The 19,168-nt window shown below is 50.9% G+C and overlaps 7 protein-coding genes across 7 annotated transcripts; 5 read left to right on the top strand and 2 right to left on the bottom strand.

Moving 5' to 3' along the window:
• Window positions 1–15: 15 nt before the first annotated feature.
• Window positions 16–2,270, top strand: VE01_07536 (uncharacterized protein; the record flags this gene model as incomplete). Its single annotated transcript, XM_018276970.2, has 3 exons — window positions 16–358; window positions 425–624; window positions 676–2,270. 3 exons carry the CDS (start codon window positions 16–18, stop codon window positions 2,164–2,166), a joined length of 2,034 nt encoding a protein of 677 aa, XP_018128737.1. The 3' UTR covers window positions 2,167–2,270.
• Window positions 2,271–2,899: 629 nt separating this feature from the next.
• VE01_07537 (uncharacterized protein) lies at window positions 2,900–8,472 on the top strand. The gene has a single exon (XM_018276971.2). It carries the CDS (start codon window positions 3,477–3,479, stop codon window positions 8,364–8,366), a length of 4,890 nt encoding a protein of 1,629 aa, XP_018128738.1. The 5' UTR covers window positions 2,900–3,476; the 3' UTR covers window positions 8,367–8,472.
• On the bottom strand, window positions 8,449–9,145 carry VE01_07538 (uncharacterized protein). The gene is made up of 2 exons (XM_059463888.1): window positions 8,989–9,145; window positions 8,449–8,932 (listed from the first exon to the last, which is right to left on the bottom strand). Exons 1-2 carry the CDS (start codon window positions 9,061–9,063, stop codon window positions 8,573–8,575), a joined length of 435 nt encoding a protein of 144 aa, XP_059319554.1. The 5' UTR covers window positions 9,064–9,145; the 3' UTR covers window positions 8,449–8,572.
• A 1,134-nt stretch (window positions 9,146–10,279) lies between these two features.
• VE01_07539 (uncharacterized protein) lies at window positions 10,280–11,492 on the bottom strand. Its single transcript, XM_018276973.2, has one exon. It carries the CDS (start codon window positions 11,079–11,081, stop codon window positions 10,419–10,421), a length of 663 nt encoding a protein of 220 aa, XP_018128734.1. The 5' UTR covers window positions 11,082–11,492; the 3' UTR covers window positions 10,280–10,418.
• Window positions 11,493–11,723: 231 nt separating this feature from the next.
• On the top strand, window positions 11,724–14,521 carry VE01_07540 (uncharacterized protein). Its single transcript, XM_018276974.2, has 2 exons — window positions 11,724–11,947; window positions 12,007–14,521. Exons 1-2 carry the CDS (start codon window positions 11,874–11,876, stop codon window positions 13,703–13,705), a joined length of 1,773 nt encoding a protein of 590 aa, XP_018128645.1. The 5' UTR covers window positions 11,724–11,873; the 3' UTR covers window positions 13,706–14,521.
• On the top strand, window positions 14,136–16,585 carry VE01_07541 (uncharacterized protein; the record flags this gene model as incomplete). Its single annotated transcript, XM_018276975.2, has 2 exons — window positions 14,136–14,800; window positions 14,851–16,585. The coding sequence occupies 2 exons, from the start codon at window positions 14,136–14,138 to the stop codon at window positions 16,412–16,414; spliced, it is 2,229 nt and encodes a 742-aa protein (XP_018128671.1). The 3' UTR covers window positions 16,415–16,585.
• Window positions 16,586–16,959: 374 nt separating this feature from the next.
• Window positions 16,960–17,744, top strand: VE01_07542 (uncharacterized protein). Its single transcript, XM_018276976.2, has one exon. It carries the CDS (start codon window positions 17,051–17,053, stop codon window positions 17,693–17,695), a length of 645 nt encoding a protein of 214 aa, XP_018128673.1. The 5' UTR covers window positions 16,960–17,050; the 3' UTR covers window positions 17,696–17,744.
• Window positions 17,745–19,168: the final 1,424 nt, after the last annotated feature.

Consider the following 19,168-nt stretch of genomic DNA (forward strand, 5'->3'; position numbering starts at 1 on the left):
TGCCTCGGATCTGACATGTCGATACCGATCGAGCAAGGCTCGAATATACCAATGACCGAATACTCCTACTCCAACTCGCCCTCTCCTTTTAGCGTAGCTAAAAGCTACGACGATGGCCGCAGCGTAGACAGTGTCAGTCCCATACCTACTAACCCCCAGGCTAAGAACCGGGAGTCGAATACGCCGGCTTATGGAAATGGAGTCCCGGCTACTGCCCCCAATCAACCGGGTGGCATGGGCCTGGCGCCCGAAGATGAATTCTTGCTCAACGAAGCCGATGTCCATGCGAAGGCTGTTGCAAAGCCAATGCGACTGGGCTCTCTAACAGTGATGTGCTTGATTTTTAACCGCATGATTGGTGAGTTTTGAGAACTTTCAGTCTGAGGCACTGAATGAAGAAGACTCGTTCTAACGTTCTGAGAAGGCACGGGTATTTTTCGGACGCCAGCTGTGGTCTATAGTTATACACAGTCCCGAGATATCAGTATGGCTTGGTGGGCATTGGGCGCTGTTTCTGCCATAGCCGGTATTCTGGTGTACATGGAACTCGGCCTCACCATTCCCATATACAGGATTGGCGGCATAGAAGTCTCGGTCCCGCGAAGCGGAGGAGAACTCAACTACGTTTGTCTCCTCCTAGTTATTGACAAGTTCCAGTACTAACATGGTGCCTAGCTAAAACACATCTTCAGAAAGCCCGCCTTTTTCACCACTTGCGTGTTCGGCATTGCTTTCATTCTCCTCGGCCATGTGGCTATGAATGCGATCGCTTTTGCAACCTCTGTCATGGAAGCATCAGGCCAAATCAACCACCCTAACAGTGAAGCCGCTATTAGGGGAATCGCCATATGCACAGCGTTCGCTGCCTGCTTCATCCACGGCGTTTGGCGCCAAGGTGGCATCATCCTCAACAATATCCTTGCTACCGTCAAAATTGCCATCCTCATCTTTATGTTTATTCTCGGCATGCTCGCCACAAGGGATGATATCTTCCCCCCTGTATCCGCCACCCAGTTCCCCCCGACCCCCTCGCGAGAATCAAGAGCCAGCGCCTACACCTACGCCGAGGCATTCCTCGCCATCATCTTCGCATTCGGCGGCTTTAATCAGGCCAACTACGTTATCGGGGAAGTGGATGACCCAAGACGCCGCTACAAATGGCCCGCATTCTCTGCCGTCGTGATCGTCTCCATACTCTACCTCTTAGTCAACGGCGCCTACTTCGCCGCCGTCCCCGTCGAGTATTTCTCCGCCGAAGACCCCTTCAACGTCGCCCACCGCCTCTTTCTCTTCACCCTAGGCACCATCTCACCCGCCTGGGAGGCCCGCGCGCCGAAACTACTATCGGCATTCATGGCCGTCTCCAGCCTCGGCAACATCATAGTCATGACCTACACCGCCGCGCGCGTCAAGCAAGAAATCGCCAAAGAAGGCATCCTCCCCTTCCGCAGCCTCCTCTCGCGCTCCTACCCCTCAGTCCGCATCCCAATCCGCGCCCTCTGGGGTTCCAAGCGCCCAACCCTCCGCGAAGATGTCCCACTCCCCGCTCTCGTCCTTCACTTCTCCGTCTCCGTAATTCTTATCCTCGCGACCTGGCGCCTCTCCACATCCGCCACCTACACCCTCCTAGTCGACCTGTACTCCTACACCGTCGATGCTGCCTTCGGCGCTTTCATCGGCTTCGGGCTGCTGTATATGCGCTTCCTCTCCAGCCGCGGATGGGCCGCCCAGTCCCGCGCTAGTGGATTCCAGGTCCCCGCCTATGTCAGTGGCCCTGCGGCACTCTTTTTCGCCATCGCGAATACGTTCCCTATAGCGGCGAAGTGGGTGCCTCCCGACATGGCAACGAAGGCGTTACTGTTGGTTCCGTGGTTCACGACGGGGACTGTGGGGACGGTGATTATGGTCGTTGGGGTGCTGTGGTGGGCGGCCTTCCGGTGGGTGGTGCCGAAGGTGGGAAGGGGAAGGGTGGGAAGGTTTTTGATGGTGACGAGGAAGTTGTGGTTGACGGAGAGGGATGGGTATAAGGTGCTTGAATATGAGGATATTGAGTTTAGATGGGTGACGAGGGATGGAGAAGACGTGGCCGGGCCGTGGATGGAGAGGCAGGTGGTGGCGGGTAGGGGGGAGACGGAGAGGAGGATGGCGGCCGATGGGAATCTATAGTGGTTAAAAGGGTAGAGGGGGTGGCGGAAGATGGACCAGGAGTTCCATGTAATTTGTACGTACTTAGCGTTTTGGATACCCTTTTAATAGACAGCAGTTTTAAGCGTTTCATGCCTACATGTCTTGATCATAAACCTGGCATGTTATCGGCGTTTATCTTAAACTAATGCACGTGATGCAACTGCGGTTTATGAGATATCTCGTCTATACTACCAGTGTAAAGTAGATTATCCGCAACCATCAGGAGCCAAGATGTTCCTCCCATCCGATATGTGGGGTTTGTTTCAGCGGCTCCAGTTTATCAAATAGAGACGGACATACGTGGGCCGTTGAGCGCAACGGGTGGACTTGCTGTATTTATCAATTGTAACTTTTTTATTGGGCGCCCTTCGAGAATGGCATTCTAGGAAGGGCGGCCCCGACCATCCGATCGTGTCGATGTTTATACTCGGATGCATGTACGTACTCTATACTCGGTGCATTTATATATGGAAATTTCAACACGGGATAGCTGGACTCGGCAGCTCGTCAGTCAAACGCAGCTATCACCGAAACCCGCTCACCCCGTCAAACGAGCACGTTTCGTATGAATAACCCAACACGGCAATTCGTACGTCGAATACTGTGACAACCGAACTCGCATACTCCATAAAGAAACAGTTTTCATATGAATAGCCCGATTTGGCAATTTATGAAGTTGAAGTCCGTCCCCTTCTTGGAACAGCGCAACCGAGCTCCTGCAAGCGAACTCCGTTCCTGGGACGGAAGTGGGAACATAGGTCCGACGGAAGTCGGCATACTCATGGGCCGTCCCAAGAAGGCCAAGCAATTTCGACCGTGGCGCAGCCAACTTTTATCAGTTCTATCCAGTCCACGTCCAATCCTGTCTATCACCGAGGAAATCGCGGCGTAGCAACATCCTAGCAAGTGCCGTCGCTGGCTTCCCCTCCACTCTAAAAAATCACACTTGCACCGTCTGCTAGCATCTGGAAACCATGTGGGTAAATGTCTCCCGTTTACAGCCAACCGCGGAGGTGGGGAATCCCCGATCCTTTCCACCAGGGGCCTAATTCAACGTCAAAATTACAATCTACTACTCTTCCACCTGCTTGTTCCCTGTTGACCTTCGTGGCCGCGCGTCAATGTTTTCCAGATGTGCTACTAGATCCGCTCTGCTAGCACTTTGTCTGCCCTAGGGCCTTCTTATCTGTCCCATCACCCGCTGTCACGGTTCCAGTAACCTGAATTTTGTACTGTGTTGTACTCTACCTTCGTTTTGTTGCCGTTTGGAGCGACACACGTGATTCGCGATGGGCTTCCTCAAACAGGTCTGGACTCTGACGGCGAAGAATCTGTTGATCGCTGTCAGGCGGCATCCCCTGCCGACGTCCATCCGGACGTTCATCCTGCCCGTGGCTTTTATGATATTCCTGACCTATTCGCGCTTCCTCTTCGCCCAGCCAAACGTCTTTGGTATCGGACCTCCCCGCCCCATACGCTCCCTGGAAGATGGCATGGCAGCTGCGACCAATGGGAGGGATAAGGTCATATTTATCGACAATGGGCTCAATGGCGGCGACATTGATCGCGTCATTGATGCCGTCTCGGCTCCTATTATTGCGGCGGGGAGAAATGTCACTCGGCTCCCCGATGGAACGGATTTGGCCAAGATATGTCGGACGAGCTTCAGGGGCATTACTAAGTGCTATGGAGCCGTTGAGTTTGCCTCGTCGCCATCCGAGGGTCCGTATGGACGCTGGAACTACTCCCTACGGTTCGACGGCGCCCTTGGCAGTATTGTTAACATGCAGCGCGGCGACAATGATCACCAGATCTATGCACTACCTCTGCAACGGGCAGTCGACTCAGCTATTGCGAGCGTGAACACGACTATTGACCACTCAAAGCTACCCAAGACTGTTATGGAGTACCCCTACACGACTATCACAGAGGAGGAGCGCAAGAAACTTCTCCGGACGAAGTTCCAACGGACTATCATTACCGCTCTTGGGATCGCATTTCTTCTGGCTATGGTCGGAGTCGTTTATCACCTCAGCGGCTTCATGGCCACGGAACGAGACATTGGTATGTCCCAACTGATCGAGGCCATGATGCCGAACGAGAAGCGCTGGCAGCCTCAGATTGCCAGGCTGTTGTCCTACCATCTATCCTTCACCATCATGTATGCCCCTGGCTGGTTTGTTATGGGAGTTGTTCTCAGCTTTGGCTTGTTTACCGCCACCTCTGCGGAGATCACAATTTTATACCATATCCTCCTGGGACTTTCGCTCACATCATGGTCATACATGGGCGGGGCTTTCTTCAAGAGAGCTCAGCTCAGTGGGATCACCATTACCATCATCACTCTGGTGCTCGGGATTATAGCCCAAGCTTTCGGTTCAAAGACGGGCAGTGGAGGGATGGTTATGGTGCTAAGCGCCCTCTTTGCCCCCTGCAACTACGTCTGGTTCATGATGTATATCGCCCGCTTCGAAGAGCACGAAATTCCAGCGAATCTGAACCAGAATGCGCCTGATCTGTGGAAAACAAAGGGTACATGGTTCTTCGTTTTTCTCTTCATACAGATATTTGCGTACGCTGCCATTGGTGTGTTTGTGGAGCGATGGCTACATGGCACACAATCTAAGGGGCGCACTACTGTCAAGGAGAACATGGGGACTGGGCTCGCACAGCATACTGTCGAGCTATCGGAATTTACCAAGGAATATCCCGCGAAGTTTATGAGGCGGATGTTCCGTCGCTCTAAAGGTACTACGGTTATGGCAGTCAATGGACTGAGTCTTTCTGCTTCGAAGGGAGAGATTATGGTATTGCTTGGCGCCAATGGGTCGGGAAAGAGTACAACCTTGGATGCTATTGCTGGCATGAACCCAGTTACAAGCGGAACAATCACTGTTAATGGAACTGGTGGCATTGGAATATGTCCTCAGAAGAACGTTCTTTGGCCTGAGTTAACGGCGAGAGACCATATTCGCATCTTCAGCAATCTCAAATCGACCGGAGCTTCTCCCACCAAAGAAGAAAACGCAGAACTGATACGGAGTGTTGATCTGGACCGGAAGATAGACGCCAAATCCCATACTCTGAGCGGTGGTCAGAAGCGAAAACTGCAGCTCGGAATGATGTTGACGGGAGGGAGCGCGGTGTGCTGTGTGGACGAAGTCTCTAGTGGATTAGATCCGCTCAGTCGAAGGAAGATCTGGGATATCCTGCTTGCGGAGCGTGGAGCACGCACCATTATCTTGACAACTCATTTCTTGGACGAAGCTGATCTGCTAGCTGATCGTATTGCGATTCTTTCCAAGGGAACGCTTCGTGCCGAAGGTTCATCTGTCGAGCTCAAAAACAAGCTCGGCGGTGGTTACCGTGTTCATCTCCATACCACGTCCGTCGACAGGGAAGTGCCTGCCATTGATGGCATAACTGCAGTTAAACAGTTTGATCAGATTACATACAAAGCAGCCACCTCGAGCCAGGCAGCCCTTATCGTCAAGACGCTCGAGAGCCACGGTATCGAGGATTACGAGCTTTCAGGTCCCACTATCGAAGACGTATTTTTGCAGCTGGCAGACGAGATCCGCCACGAATCCGAGACAATCGCTGGAGCTGCACCCCCGGCCACTGCTGCAACTGGTGCAAGTGATGTCCGCCTTGTGGGTGATAGAAACGAACCCGTACTTGCGACGCCATCAAGTGATAACCAAAGTCTGGATCTGATGCAAGGGAGGCCAATAGGGCTTGTGAGGCAAGGTTGGGTCATGTTCCGAAAGCGCCTGACTCTCATCCGCCGCAACTTTTTGCCTCCCCTGGCGGTCTTCTTCATTCCAATTATCTGTGCAAGCTTAGTTACACGGCTCGTTAAGGACCAGAAAACACCCACTTGCTCTCCTGTTACGGCGAAAGATGCGAAGTTTGAAACTATTTCGAACCAATATGTCTACGACCTCATCGTTGGCCCGTCGAGCAAATTTGTGGGTACAAGTGCTGCTGCATTCTTTGGGAAGCTATTCCAGGGGCTTCCTGAGGCTAGCCTCATTGCCAATTATATTACGGATGACAACTTGCACATCATGCCGACCTACTCCGATTTTAACAAGTACATTGATGTGAACCATCAGAACGTCACACCAGGAGGCTTTTGGCTGGGCAACGCTGACTCGGCGCCCACGATAACATATCAAGCATCCCACTATTTATATAGCGCCATTTTCGCACAGAACATCTTGGGCTCGCTGATGAGCAATATCACGGTCACCACTCAGTTCAGAGACTTCGAGAGCCCATGGCAGCCTGGCACTGGTAATTCGCTGCAGCTGGTTGTGTACTTCGGACTTGTCTGTGCTGCCGTCCCGGCTTTCTTCTCTCTATACCCTACTTTGGAGCGCCTGAGACACGTCAGAGGTCTTGAATACTCGAATGGAGTTCGCCCCGCGCCGCTGTGGTTCGCCTACCTCATCTTTGACTGGGTGGTTTTCCTCGTGTCCTTGTTGATTGTCACCGTTATCTTTGCTGCCCTAAGCAAGGTCTGGTATCACATCCCGTACCTGTTTGTCGTCCTCCTCTTTTACTCCCTAGCATCCATCCAGATGGCGTACATTGTTTCGCTATATGCCAGGGGTCAACTTGCATCATTTGCCATTGCGGCAGGCAGCCAAGCCATATTTTTCCTACTGTATCTGATTGCATTTATGTCTGTCAACACCTTCCTGCCTGTGGACAAGGTTGATAAAGCCGCTCTTGTCGTCCACTACACGATATCGCTTGTCACACCGATGGGAAGTCTTGTCAGAGCGCTATTTGTGTCGATGAACCTTTTCCAGACAACCTGCGTTGGGTTTGAACTCTCACCGAACCCGGGGAGCATGAATATGTACGGTGCGCCGATCCTATACCTTGCAGTGCAGTCTGTCGTATTCTTCCTGTACCTGCTGTGGCATGACAGCGACTCCGTTGTTTCGCGAATCCGAGGATCGCGACAGAAGCTCCCAGAATCGGATGAGGTCGAATTAGACGACCGCGCAGATAAACTGTCTAGAGTTGATACCGGGAACAGTGATGGCCTGCGCGTGCGCCATCTCACGAAGTCCTTCAAGAAGTTCACAGCAGTTGAGAACCTGTCATTTGCCGTCGAAAGAGGCGAAGTATTTGCGCTCCTCGGACCAAACGGCGCAGGAAAATCAACAACCATCTCTCTTATCCGCGGCGACATCCGGCCTTCCAAGAACGGCGGCAACATCTACGTCGACGACATCCTCATCAGCAAGCACCGCGCCAAGGCCCGCCTCCACCTCGGCGTCTGCCCTCAATTCGACGCCATCGACCAACTCACCGTTGCCGAACACCTCCGCTTCTACGCGCGCGTCCGCGGCGTCCCAGACATCGAACATAATGTTGCCGCTATTACTACTGCAGTCGGTCTCGACGCCTTCTCCCACCGCATGGCCGCCAAGCTCTCTGGCGGCAACAAGCGCAAGCTCTCCCTCGGCATCGCGCTCATGGGTAACCCCTCTGTCCTCCTCCTCGACGAGCCTAGCTCGGGTATGGACGCTGCCGCAAAGCGTGTCATGTGGCGCACCCTTGCCAATGTGTCGGCGGGCCGTGCTATCCTGCTTACGACGCATAGTATGGAGGAGGCGGGTGCGCTGGCGTCTCGCGCGGGTATCATGGCAAAGCGCATGCTTGCTCTTGGTACAACGGATCATCTGCGCCGCGCTCATGGTGACGCATATCACGTCCATCTCGTCACCACAACGGCGCCACATACGAGCCCAAGGGAGATGGCCGAGCTGCGCGATTGGGTAGTCAACGAATTTCCCGGCGCCAGCATCGAAGAGAAGACGTACCACGGACAACTGCGCTTCTCTGTGCCAACAGCATCCTTAACATCCGATGCGGCATCCGGTGTTACCGATGAGATCGAAGGCGGTGGCGAGCCGGTGGGGAAGAAGGCTGCCAGCGGGATAGGGGCGCTGATCATGGCGTTGGAGGAGCGGAAGGCGGAGTTGGGGCTGGAGTATTACTCGGTTAGTCCGACGACACTGGATCAGGTTTTCTTGGCGATTGTGACGAAGAATAATGTGGAGGAGGAGAATTATGCAGCGCCGAAGAGGGGGCTGGGGATTTGGGAGAAGATACCCTGGGGGAAGAAGAAAGCTGTTGAGGGCAGCCCTGTAAAATAGTGGATGCGTAGGAGGATATAGAGGTGGAGTTGGATATTAGGGTGGGGGATGTTACGCATCGGACTGTAAACAGATGTTTCATAGAGAATTCAAACAGTATAATCAGTATAAATTTCTTGTCATATCCGCATAGATAACAATTATACGATGCCGCCGGAATTGCCATATGCCATGAATAGCCAACACGTCTATCTCTATCGCAGCCACTACTGTGGTGGTGGCTTAGGAAACCCGTTTTCAAACTGCGTAGCCCCATCCACGCAATTCACCCAGCTGGGCCTTCTCGAGGTAAACGACTCCACTTTAGGAGTCAGCTTCTCAAACGCATCGCCGTCTAAGACGCCCATCTTGACAACGACTATCTCCGTCCGCATCGGCGTCAGTGTCCACATTGTGGAGCCGCAGTTACTGCAGAAATTGACGTATGCAGGATTTCCACTGCCGCCCTTGGCCTCGAACACTTTCGCCTCCCCAGAGACGATAGTAAATGCAGACTTTTGGAATATCGCGTTTGTCGAATACGCAGACCCTGTCGACTTTCGACAGTTGTTGCAGTGGCAGAGACCCTGCGAGCCGTGGTAAGATTTAGGCACTTATATGTCGGCAGCACCTAAATACTCACTATTATGTCTGGCTCCCCTTGCATCTCAATCTTAATCGCGCTGCATTTGCAGCTTCCAGTGTACGTAGCTGCCATGTCGAGGAAGGGTGGTTTAAAGGCAATTGATTACGGTTAAGGAAGATCAAAGGTAGCAAAGAAGGCCGATAGAGAAACAAAGGATGCCAATCCCCCAAAACATATATACATACATGGCGAAGCTAGTGCTTACAGACACTACTATAGCACGTGGACAAACCGCGGAGCTACCACTCGGTTATGAACGTGTGTTTAGAGACCCGCTAATGGGAATTTTAGGAGCGGGTATGTCCGTCCCTTCCGTCCCTTCCGTCCCTTATGTCTGCTTCCCATACTACATGGATGTTCGTATAAACGAGTGTAAGAACAAGAGCAAGGAGGGACAGTAAGCAGATAACGGAGTGCGTCACTCGATTGTACCTACCTGAAAGGTATGACCGAGCACACGACCAGATACTAGAGTGATAGGTTTCAGACCCGCTTTAAGGTTTATCACCAAGTAATTAGATCTAAAGTGCGGGGAATGTTGACTATCAGTACTATGACAGGTAGTTATAACAAGTCTGTAAATCCTTCAAGATTCAGATAACCAGGGATAGAACACTTGGCTTCCAATTTAAGAAAGTCTCAACTATCATTAATCGTTTGGAAATCATGATAAAAAAAAAGGATTAGATAATAACGGAGGTTTGTCGAAATATATAAGAAGCAGACTTGGCTACGCCATATCTAAGAACAATAGCAAAGTTGAAATTGCCAAAAGGTCTTCTCTCAAAGCAACACAGCTTAGCCACCCAACTTCCAATTATACCCAAGTCGTCACCATCAAGTCTAGCAACATGAAGCTCCTCTTTCCTACAGCCTTTGTATTCCTTGGCTTCACTATCGCACTCGCAGTGCTTGAGCCAGAAGCTGCTAGCAATCTTGTGAGTAGATAAAATTATTGAGGATTTGTAGTCCCCAGCTAATGTCATTTCTAAAGATTAAGAAAGCCACGTGTAGGCCTGGAGGTGCTTACTGTGTTGCGAACTCTTTACGCTGCTCAAATGCTTGCATTGGTGCCACTAGACCAACTGGCGGATACTGTTCCTAGGCAGAGCCAGGGGAAGAACAATATCTCATGTTTACAGGCTCATGGTTTCACGATTACAGAGGCTGCATTGTCTGTTGGTAGTTTGCTGCAGAATGGCACCGGGGGTGATTATATCAATCGTAGACCTATTATATTACTATCAAATCAAAACTATCTACGATTTCTAAACAAGAAGATGGCAAACCTGCATATAAGAACAGTACCCCCCTCCCAGCTCACAAAGTCTTTCTCTTTCCCTCCCTCCCAAATAGCGTCCCTTCCCGGTTGGTAGGTTATTCCCTTCTATTGTACAGAGACCCATACTCTCATACCCAACAACCCATCAGTTCATTATCACAGGAGTTCTTCCATTCCAAGTGTTCTTCTCAACAGCATCCACCAGACATCCCGCCACACTAGCCCTAGAGATCCCTCCCAAGCCGGCGAAGACACCCAGTCCCTTCCCATTGTCCGTTCCATCGTCGCTAATATATCGAACTGGCGCCTTTTTGGACATAGTGAGTCTTGCTGGCCTCAACATCACAAAATCCAACCCGCTCTTCTTCAGTATCTCGTCGACCTGGTCGTGGTCTTTGAACGAATGCCCAAGGCTGGTGTGGGAAATTGCCCATCTCATGATGAAGGTGATGTTTGGGAAGGAAGACCCAACCCCAAAGGAGGCCATTGTCACAATTTTGGAAACCCCATGCCTCTTCATTGCGGGGATGAGGTTTTCGTGTGCATCGGCCATGATTCGAGATCCCTTTTCCATGGGAGACCCAAGAGTAACAATCACGGCAGTTGGAGGGTCGCCTTGAACTGCGTTGAAAGCCTTTTCGATGTCCGAAGCCTCTGCTGGCGTTCCCTTCACGACATCCAGGCCTTTCTGGGCTGGAATTACAGTCGGGTTCCGAACCAAGGCTGTAACCGTGTGGCCGCGCTGCAATGCCTCATCAATGACGAGACGACCGGTTTGCCCACTGCCGCCAAGAAGAAGGATACGCATATTGAAGATTTTGTTGTATTGTTGTGTTGTTGTGTTGTCGTACGATACTGAGCGTTCCCAATTGGTATGTGGCGGTTTTGTTTAAGAATGTGAGACAATGTTTTGCGTGAAACTTTGAACTTTGTTCGGAGAGGTAGATGATGAACTGGATATTTTGGAAACGATATATAACCGGCGAGAGCCCATCAGGTATATATAGCTGTGGAATAAACTTTATGGAGGGTGTCTGGCCTTCGGGCATAAACTAGCTCCCGTCGTAGAAACGCATTTCAACAGACACTTGTCATTAATCTGTTCCTACAACGCGGCCCAGCTTCTACCTAGTCAATGATTGCTCAGCGCTCGTAAACTGACGCAAGCTTTGATTATCAATCTCTCTGTTACAGAAACTTACTAAAAGACAGCATTTTCACTCCGTTGTTCTGTGGTAGTCGCTATTTTTGACGGGATATAAGACAGTTACCACGTGATAAATTAATTGCCATTGGTCTAAGTCTACGAGCTCTCCGATTGGTGCACGTGATATACTGCTTGTCATTGGTCCAAATGTACGAGCTGTCAGCATCTCACTGATTAATAAGATATCGCCACAGCCATTTGTGCATAATAGGCGCAGCGCAGTTGGTGCTGACTTCCCTGCTGACTACACAAATAAGTCATGAGCCCAAAATATCTACAACTACATCACCTACGTAAGCATCTGATAAATGCTAGAATGTTAAGCAACTCCCGTGTCTGATTAGATATGAACTCCGAGGGGAATGCAAACAAGAATTCGCAGCAGGTTTAGCCATGGATGGCGTTTCTATCACCAAGTTCTCCCGAACGGGGGCCCCTAAATCAAAGGGGGGTTGCGCCACGTGCAGGTATCCTGCCCCTTTCACCCTCGGGTTTGTTGGCATGCCGCGTCTAACAGGGATTGTAGAAATCGAAGGGTCAAATGCGACGAAGGAAAGCCATATTGTATCCGCTGTGTCAAAGCCAAGCGAACGTGCGGTGGATATAACCCTGTAAAGGGGCGCTCGCGGCAGGACAACGGGCATACCGCCCCCCTTCAATACGCTCTAATAAAACCCAAGAAGCTACCACTACTGCAAGCGGCAGCTAGCTCCCTTACACTGCGTGCACCCTCCTCTGCCTTCCTCGGAGAATCTGAGATTGAGAAGCGCTACTTCAGCTACTTCCAAGAGACGGCTACTACAGGCCTTGATGGCACCTGGGGCTGGTCTCTATGGAACTCGTTAATGCTGCAGAGTAGCCACCAAGAGCCGTTCGTCCGGCATTCTATCATCGCTATCGGCGCCTTGTTAAAGTCGCATGAAGCAGCGTACCTAGCTGGCGTGGGTCCACGTTCCGTTGTCGTCCCGTATATAGCGAGACTGCACCGCAGCTTTGCGTTATCAAAGTATGACACGGCTGTTAAGTCGATGCGGAAAGCTATGAGTGTGGGGATGAGTAGTCCGCGCCAAACCTTACTTGGGTGCATCCTCGTCGTCTGCTTCGAGATGCTTATTGGGAATAGCTACCTTGCCATCAAGCATGCACATTCCGGGACTTCAATCCTTGAGCAATGGCGAACGCAAACGCTTACGCCTATACAAGAAGAGCGCCCACTACTCTCTCCTGCCCCGTTGGTCGTTGAGGACGAAATTGTTGAGGCTTTCCGAAGCCTTAGCATCCAGATCACAACATTGGGGAATGATAACGCTGCCATTTATACTAAGAAAACAGCGAACTACGACTGGGTCAATAGCACGGCGCCTCTAACATGCACCGACCTCCGTGAGACACATGTCTATCTCAACGAAATCGTCTGCCGTGTCTACCACTTCATTACCACGATCCCGATTCCCTCTGGATCCATTGTGTCCCCGAAGAAACTCGACTACGAACCTCTTCAAGAAGACTCCTCAGTGATGACAAACATGGTCATCTATAGAACCGCATTTGAGGTCACCGAAAATGTCAGAGCTCAGCAAGGGCATCTTGCTCAAGAGATATCGAATTGGATGCGACTGTTTAAGCCACTTCTTGAAAGCCTATGTGTTAAGGAGAAGGCTAATGGGGCAACATTCAACTGCGCTTCTCATGTGGCGGCAATGATGCATATTCAGGCCATCGCAACTATGATACTAACTGCGGGCGTGCTGGTCACGAACGAGATGGAGTATGATAAGTTTGATACTCTATTCCTAGAACTCGTTGATCTAGCTACGCTCATTGTTAAACTGAGGCAACAAAGCAAGAAGGGTAATTCTTGGGTGGGAGGACCTTGGATTGATATTGGTCTTACGCCACAGCTCTTTGTGGTTGTGACACGATGTCGCGATCCAATTATACGACGAAGGGCGATAAAGTTATTGGAGGGGTGGTATATCGAAGGGTTCTGGGATCCGGCGTTAATTGCGCAGATTGGATTGTTTATTATGGAAGTGGAAGAGGAAGGTCTAGAGGAGGTGGACTTCGGATGGGGGAAGCAATCCATCATTCCGGAGTGGTCGAGGGCAGTAATATCACGGATTAGTGAGGACTCGCAGAAACGGACTGCATTGATACAGTGTGTACTTAAGAGCGGTGGAGCGGATGGGGGTCCGGTTTGGAGGGAGAAGTATGTGGAGTGGTGATCCTTGGCGTAGCATACATTCCAATCTTGGCAGTAATAATTTTTGAATATTTGAGAGGCTCTTATGCAGAAAGAGGCTCTTATGCAGAAGTCGACGGCCCGGTGTCCACCGGAATAGATCCCCAACTTCCGTCGATTTGCGGCAGGGTTATTAAGTGCGGGGTGGACATAATGCGGGGTGCGGAGAAATATAGATTGCTGTGGGGTAACAACCGCACTGGCAAAAGCTACGTTTCACTTAAACATAAATTATTTGGACAGGCTGAAAGCACAAAGTAGACACGTCTCCATACCCTCTCAAAATGTCGCTTTGCGGAGAATAAACACCATGGCCTCCCCCTCGAGGCACAAGCAGAATCGCAAAGGTCGATCCTTCATCAAACTCAGCAACATTTATACATTCCCGTGAGCCCATAAGCCACACCGCAAACATGGACACTCTCAATGTCTCCCACCAGCGGGAGTACATGGCGCAGATGGCGCGGCAGCGCGAAGCGCTTCTCGCCGCCTCTGCCCGTGCCGGCAAGGCGCCAGCTAAAAAGTCACGCGAAGACGTGCTATCTACCTTCAAGAAGCAGGCGAAGCGCGCAGAGAAGGGACGCATGCAAGCCATTCGCAGCTCTGAGACGCAAATCCAATCTACATTCGTGCCGCCTGCGTACGCGGCGTGCGTACTTCCCGTGGCGGATCTGGAGAAGATGGGGGTTGATGAGTTGAGGTTGGAGACGCATCATCGGGGACGGTATGTGCTGTTGCGGGCAGTGGCGGGGCCGAGTCGGATGACCGCACTGGTGGGAGTTGGGGAGGACGAGGAGGGAAGGGTGGTGAGAGTGCAAATCTATCAGCAGGGGGATGAGAATGAGGTGTGGAAGGTTGGGGGGGTGGTGGTGGTGAAGGAGCCGTATTTTAAGGAGAGTGGGGATGGGGATACGGGGATTCGAGTTGATCATATGGGTGATGTGATGGCATTGCCCGCAAATCATCCGTTGGTGCCAGAGAAGTGGAGGAAGGGGGTTGATGCTGTGTTGGTACGGGAGTGGGTAGATAGGGCGGCAGAGGCGATAAAGGGAGAGAGGTACTGGGAGGCACTTGACCAGTATGTTCCCCCTTTAGACGGCGATTGGACCACAGCTAACAAATTTCTAGGTGCAAATCTGCTTTGCTTGCCTCACCTCCTCCAACACCCGAGGAGGCCACTGAGATCAAACTCAAACTCGCTGCAGCCTACCTCAAAGTCGGTTACTTCGAAGCTGCCGAATCGGCCATTGACAGCGTCGATCCCACCCCCGAATCCCTGAAACTACAAGCAGAAGCTTTCTACAACCTCGCACGGTATGATGAGTGTATGGCATCCCTGGGCAAACTTCCCGAGCAAGACTCTACTCTGCTTGAGAAGGCCAAAACGCGTCTTGTAGAGCAAGAGACTGGCGCCTACGACTTCCGAAGCATCTTCACCGAGCTCTCAACCCTCAACCCTCCAACTGTCGACCGAGCAACTTACATCGGACCTGTTGATATTAGGGTTTCACCAGGCAAAGGACGTGGGCTATTCACGACCCGTGCCGTCGAGGCTGGGGAGCTCCTCATGTGCGAGAAGGCATTCGCATATAGCTTCTTCGACCAATCCGCGCCAGCAGAGATGCACAAGACCAAACTCTCCATGGTCTTCAACACCGAGGAAGGAAGCATCATCTTCGGGACCTTAGGCACGCTAATCACCGAAGCCGTACAAAAGGTGGCGCGAAACCCATCACTGCACGATTTCGTCTCCAGCCTATACCACGGGAGCTACAAAGCCCCCACCGTGAACCAAATCGACGACCACCCCGTCATCGACACCTTCCTTATCGAGCGCATAATATCTCACAACTGCTTCGGCTGCCCCCCAACCTCGCTCATGGCCCACGTCACCCCCGGCCCCCCCAAACGCGCCTACTCCTCCGGACTCTGGCCCCTCTGCGCAACACTAAACCACTCCTGCCTCCCCACCGCACGCCGGTCCTTCATTGGCGACCTGCAAGTCGTGCGCGCCACCCGCGACCTCCCCGCAGACACTGAGCTTGTCTGGGCGTATAACGAGGTCTCTGAGGACCCGGCACAGACGCGTAGCGCGCTCGCGAATTGGGGGTTCGTGTGTAGCTGCAGTCTTTGTACCGAGGCGATGCGGACGCCGGAGAAGGTTAGGAAGCGGAGAGAGCTGCTGAGGACGGATCTGCGCGCGTGTGTGATGGTGAAGAATCCGGATGATATTGATGTGCCGAAGGCGGAGAGGCTGGTTGCTGCGGTGGAGGCGACGTACAAGGCGAAGCCAGTAGAGGCGCCGCGCGAGTCGATGTGTGGACTACAGCTGATGATTACGAGAGTGCATAAGAACCGCGGTGAGGCAGCTAAGGTGGTGGGGGCAGCGCTAAAGGTGTTAAGGTTGCTGGGGTTTGAGGTGAAAGGGGCAAAGGTTCCGAGGGGAAAAGAGGAGTTTGAGGTTGTGAAATGGGGTTATATGGCGCATGGGGTTGTGGAGACGTGGGTGCAGTTATGGGTTGCGTATGCGACTGTGGCCCCGGAGTTGTGTGCGGATGCAGAGAGATGTGCGAGGATTTGCTATAAGATTTGTGTTGGAGAAGATGAGACTTTTGATGATAGTTACGGGAGGAAAGCGAGGAAAGCTATGGAGGATGATGCGGCAGCGGCGCCAGGAGTTTCGACGGCTTGAAGCATGGTGATGGCGTTATGGCAGCTGGGCGCATGTTGAAGAGTTGGGTGTTCTGATAGTTTCAACGGGGTTTAGCGGAATTGAGAGTGAATATTTCTTAATATACAAACAACGGAGTTTATTATCCAAAGGTCCCAACACAGGAATGCCAGACAACCCTTTGTGAACGACCAAAAAATAGAATTGTAATAATTAAATTTTGTATAGTAATATAACTGTGGTGCCAACCGCCTGAGGGTATAACTGTCGAAGTCCATTTAATTGTCGTATCACCCACCGTTATCAAAGGATTATTGAGGCGTTAATCAGGTTTTGGCAAAATGGTGGCCCTGGATCTGTGTTGTAAGTGGCAAGTAGGACAATAGAACCGGCGTAATTGTATACCGTATCTCAGACTCAGTGTGTCAGATCTTATTAAATCTTACCTTCCGGATCTGGGAGCTGTGATCGACATCAGATGCCAATGTCATCCCTGTCACTGGAGCCTAAAGTGAGAACCCCGCAACAACAATACTTCTTAAAATCCCCCTCCCATAACCAACATCCAAGAAAGCTTCATTATTGCTATTATAAGTTCAGACTATAAAGTCTTTTTATAAGTTAATTATAACCCCAGCAAGCCCAGAACAAACCACCATGGCGGCACTTCCAACAACGCCCTTCACTCTCGCTGGCGGCTGCTTTTGCAAAGCCGTCACGTACACCGTCTCTGTCCCCGACGTCGCATCCCGCCCTACTCTTCCTAAACCCCCAAAGTTTCCTCTGGGGCCTCAAACCGAGGACTGTGAACGCCTCCCTATCATTTCTATAGACCACTGCAACAGCTGTCGCCGCATCGCCGGCACCGTGATCCAGAGCTGGTTTATATGTCTCCAGAGCTGGACCACCTTCTATCTCTTGCCCCGTTTCACATCAACCAGAACCGGTGCCAGTGCCGAGATTTTGAGGGTCCGTACCACGGCAGAAGCCCTGATACCCGACAAGGATATCCTAGAGACGACGTATCTGAGCTACTTCTCCAGTTCGAAGGATGTGCACAGGACGTTCTGCGGGCGGTGTGGCACGGGGCTCACGTATCATTACTCGGGAGAAGATGATGAGATGGCGGCGGAGGATAAGTGGGGGCCGTATTTTGATATCGCGCTTGGAACGTTGGATGAGGAGAGCACGAAGGTGGAGGGTTTGAGGCCAACGAGGCATGGGCATTGTGACGATGGGATTGGATGGGTGAAGGAGATGGTCGAACTGTGGGGGATCGCAGGGTCGATGAGAGAAGGTTGATAAGGGGTGAGGAATGTTTTGTAGTCAGAATGGAAGTTGTTTTACATTTATTCCAAACATGGCCGTGAAGTGTTTGCTTGTTCTATGCTTCTCTTAGTTCTCGCCATTCCTTCACAGGTGCCGCCTGTTGGCCCCAGGGAGAACCTAAGGCCTCAGTTTCTGAGTGTTTGCACTCGGAGGTGAGTGCCTGTTGCCAGCAGGGGAAACAAGGGGGATTTCGTGTCGAGCAGCGTTCGCTTGCCGCCTCCGCCCCTTTGTTTCCCCTTATCCCCTCCCACACCCCTTATCCCCAGGCATGAAATATGACCCAGCCAAAAGGTTATAAGGTCGCCTAACCCCCATACTTTCAACAAAAAATTGGTGTTTGGCGCAGTGGTAAGCCCATTGTAAACTTCCACATAAACCTGGGTCTAGCACGTCCAGTGGGATACAAACCTTCCACCGGTTCGAATCCGGTACATTCCATTACTTTTTTACTTTTTTTACTTTGTTCAGTTGATTGAATCATACTATCCTCATTGATTTGTATTTGGAAGACAGCTTCCACAAGTCGGGCACCTCATACCCCTTCGGACTGTTTTTTTTGTACCATTTATCATTATTCATCCAAAGGTCAATCAATACACGTATAATATAGTATTTCATGAGTTCTAAATACCAGTTCCGAAGATTTTCTTTTATATCGCCCTACACACAGATGACGTTCTCCAAACATCCATCACAGATATAGTCTGGACAAAAACTTAGCGGCGTTTCTATCAAGAATCCATGATATTATCCCTTTCTTCTGTTTGAGCCTTTCTTCTACGTGAACCTTTCTTCTACGTGAACATTTCTTCTACGTGAACATTTCTTCCACTTGAGCGATGTTTCCATCAACCTTGTCGCTTCTTTCAACTTTCAAATAAACAACAAGAGCAGTGGCGAGGTGTCATCCATAACACAAGTAATACAAGGCATATCAGCGCCCCCATGACCTTGAAGGCCTGTTTCATGTGCACATTTACAATCATTGGCGGTATCTTCTTTGGATATGATGTGGAATGGACAAGTGTTCTTGCGATGCCTTACTTCATCCACCAGCACACTAGCATGGCCTACACAACTACACAGTGTTCACGATGCGTTTCTTGTTCAGTGCACTCAGTTGAGGATTCACGTACTTACATATAGAAGAAAATATTCTACGGAACCTCGCATTCTGGTTTGTGTAGTTCCGTTGCGGTTGGTTTATTTAATCTCATGTTTGATAACAAATATGTAGTCGACATAGGAATATTCTATTACAAATAAAAAACAAACCACACGTAGCTCAGGATTAATGCCATCAATTTAAACTGAAGAACTTATCAATTCAGCTCCATTTATCAATACCTGGTTTACGGACTGAATGTCTAGGTTATTGAGCGTCTTTAGTTAAATTGGAGTTGCTGTAACCGCTGTCGTTAGCGTGCAAATGTTAATTGTACAGTA

This window comes from Pseudogymnoascus verrucosus (assembly GCF_001662655.1).
Source record: "Pseudogymnoascus verrucosus strain UAMH 10579 unplaced genomic scaffold scaffold_34, whole genome shotgun sequence".
Classification (NCBI taxonomy): Eukaryota; Fungi; Ascomycota; class Leotiomycetes; order Thelebolales; family Thelebolaceae; genus Pseudogymnoascus; species Pseudogymnoascus verrucosus.

Bases quoted from the DNA above. Each gene is read 5' to 3' on its own strand.
- VE01_07537 (XM_018276971.2), top strand. From the start codon at position 3,477: ATGGGCTTCCTCAAACAGGTCTGGACTCTGACGGCGAAGAATCTGTTG.
- VE01_07539 (XM_018276973.2), bottom strand. From the start codon at position 11,081: ATGCGTATCCTTCTTCTTGGCGGCAGTGGGCAAACCGGTCGTCTCGTC.
- VE01_07540 (XM_018276974.2), top strand. From the start codon at position 11,874: ATGGATGGCGTTTCTATCACCAAGTTCTCCCGAACGGGGGCCCCTAAA. The intron at 11,948-12,006 runs GTATCCTGCCCC...CAGGGATTGTAG, and splicing joins GGGGGTTGCGCCACGTGCAG to AAATCGAAGGGTCAAATGCG.
- VE01_07542 (XM_018276976.2), top strand. From the start codon at position 17,051: ATGGCGGCACTTCCAACAACGCCCTTCACTCTCGCTGGCGGCTGCTTT.
- VE01_07538 (XM_059463888.1), bottom strand. From the start codon at position 9,063: ATGGCAGCTACGTACACTGGAAGCTGCAAATGCAGCGCGATTAAGATT. The intron at 8,933-8,988 runs GTGAGTATTTAG...CACGGCTCGCAG, and splicing joins AAGGGGAGCCAGACATAATA to GGTCTCTGCCACTGCAACAA.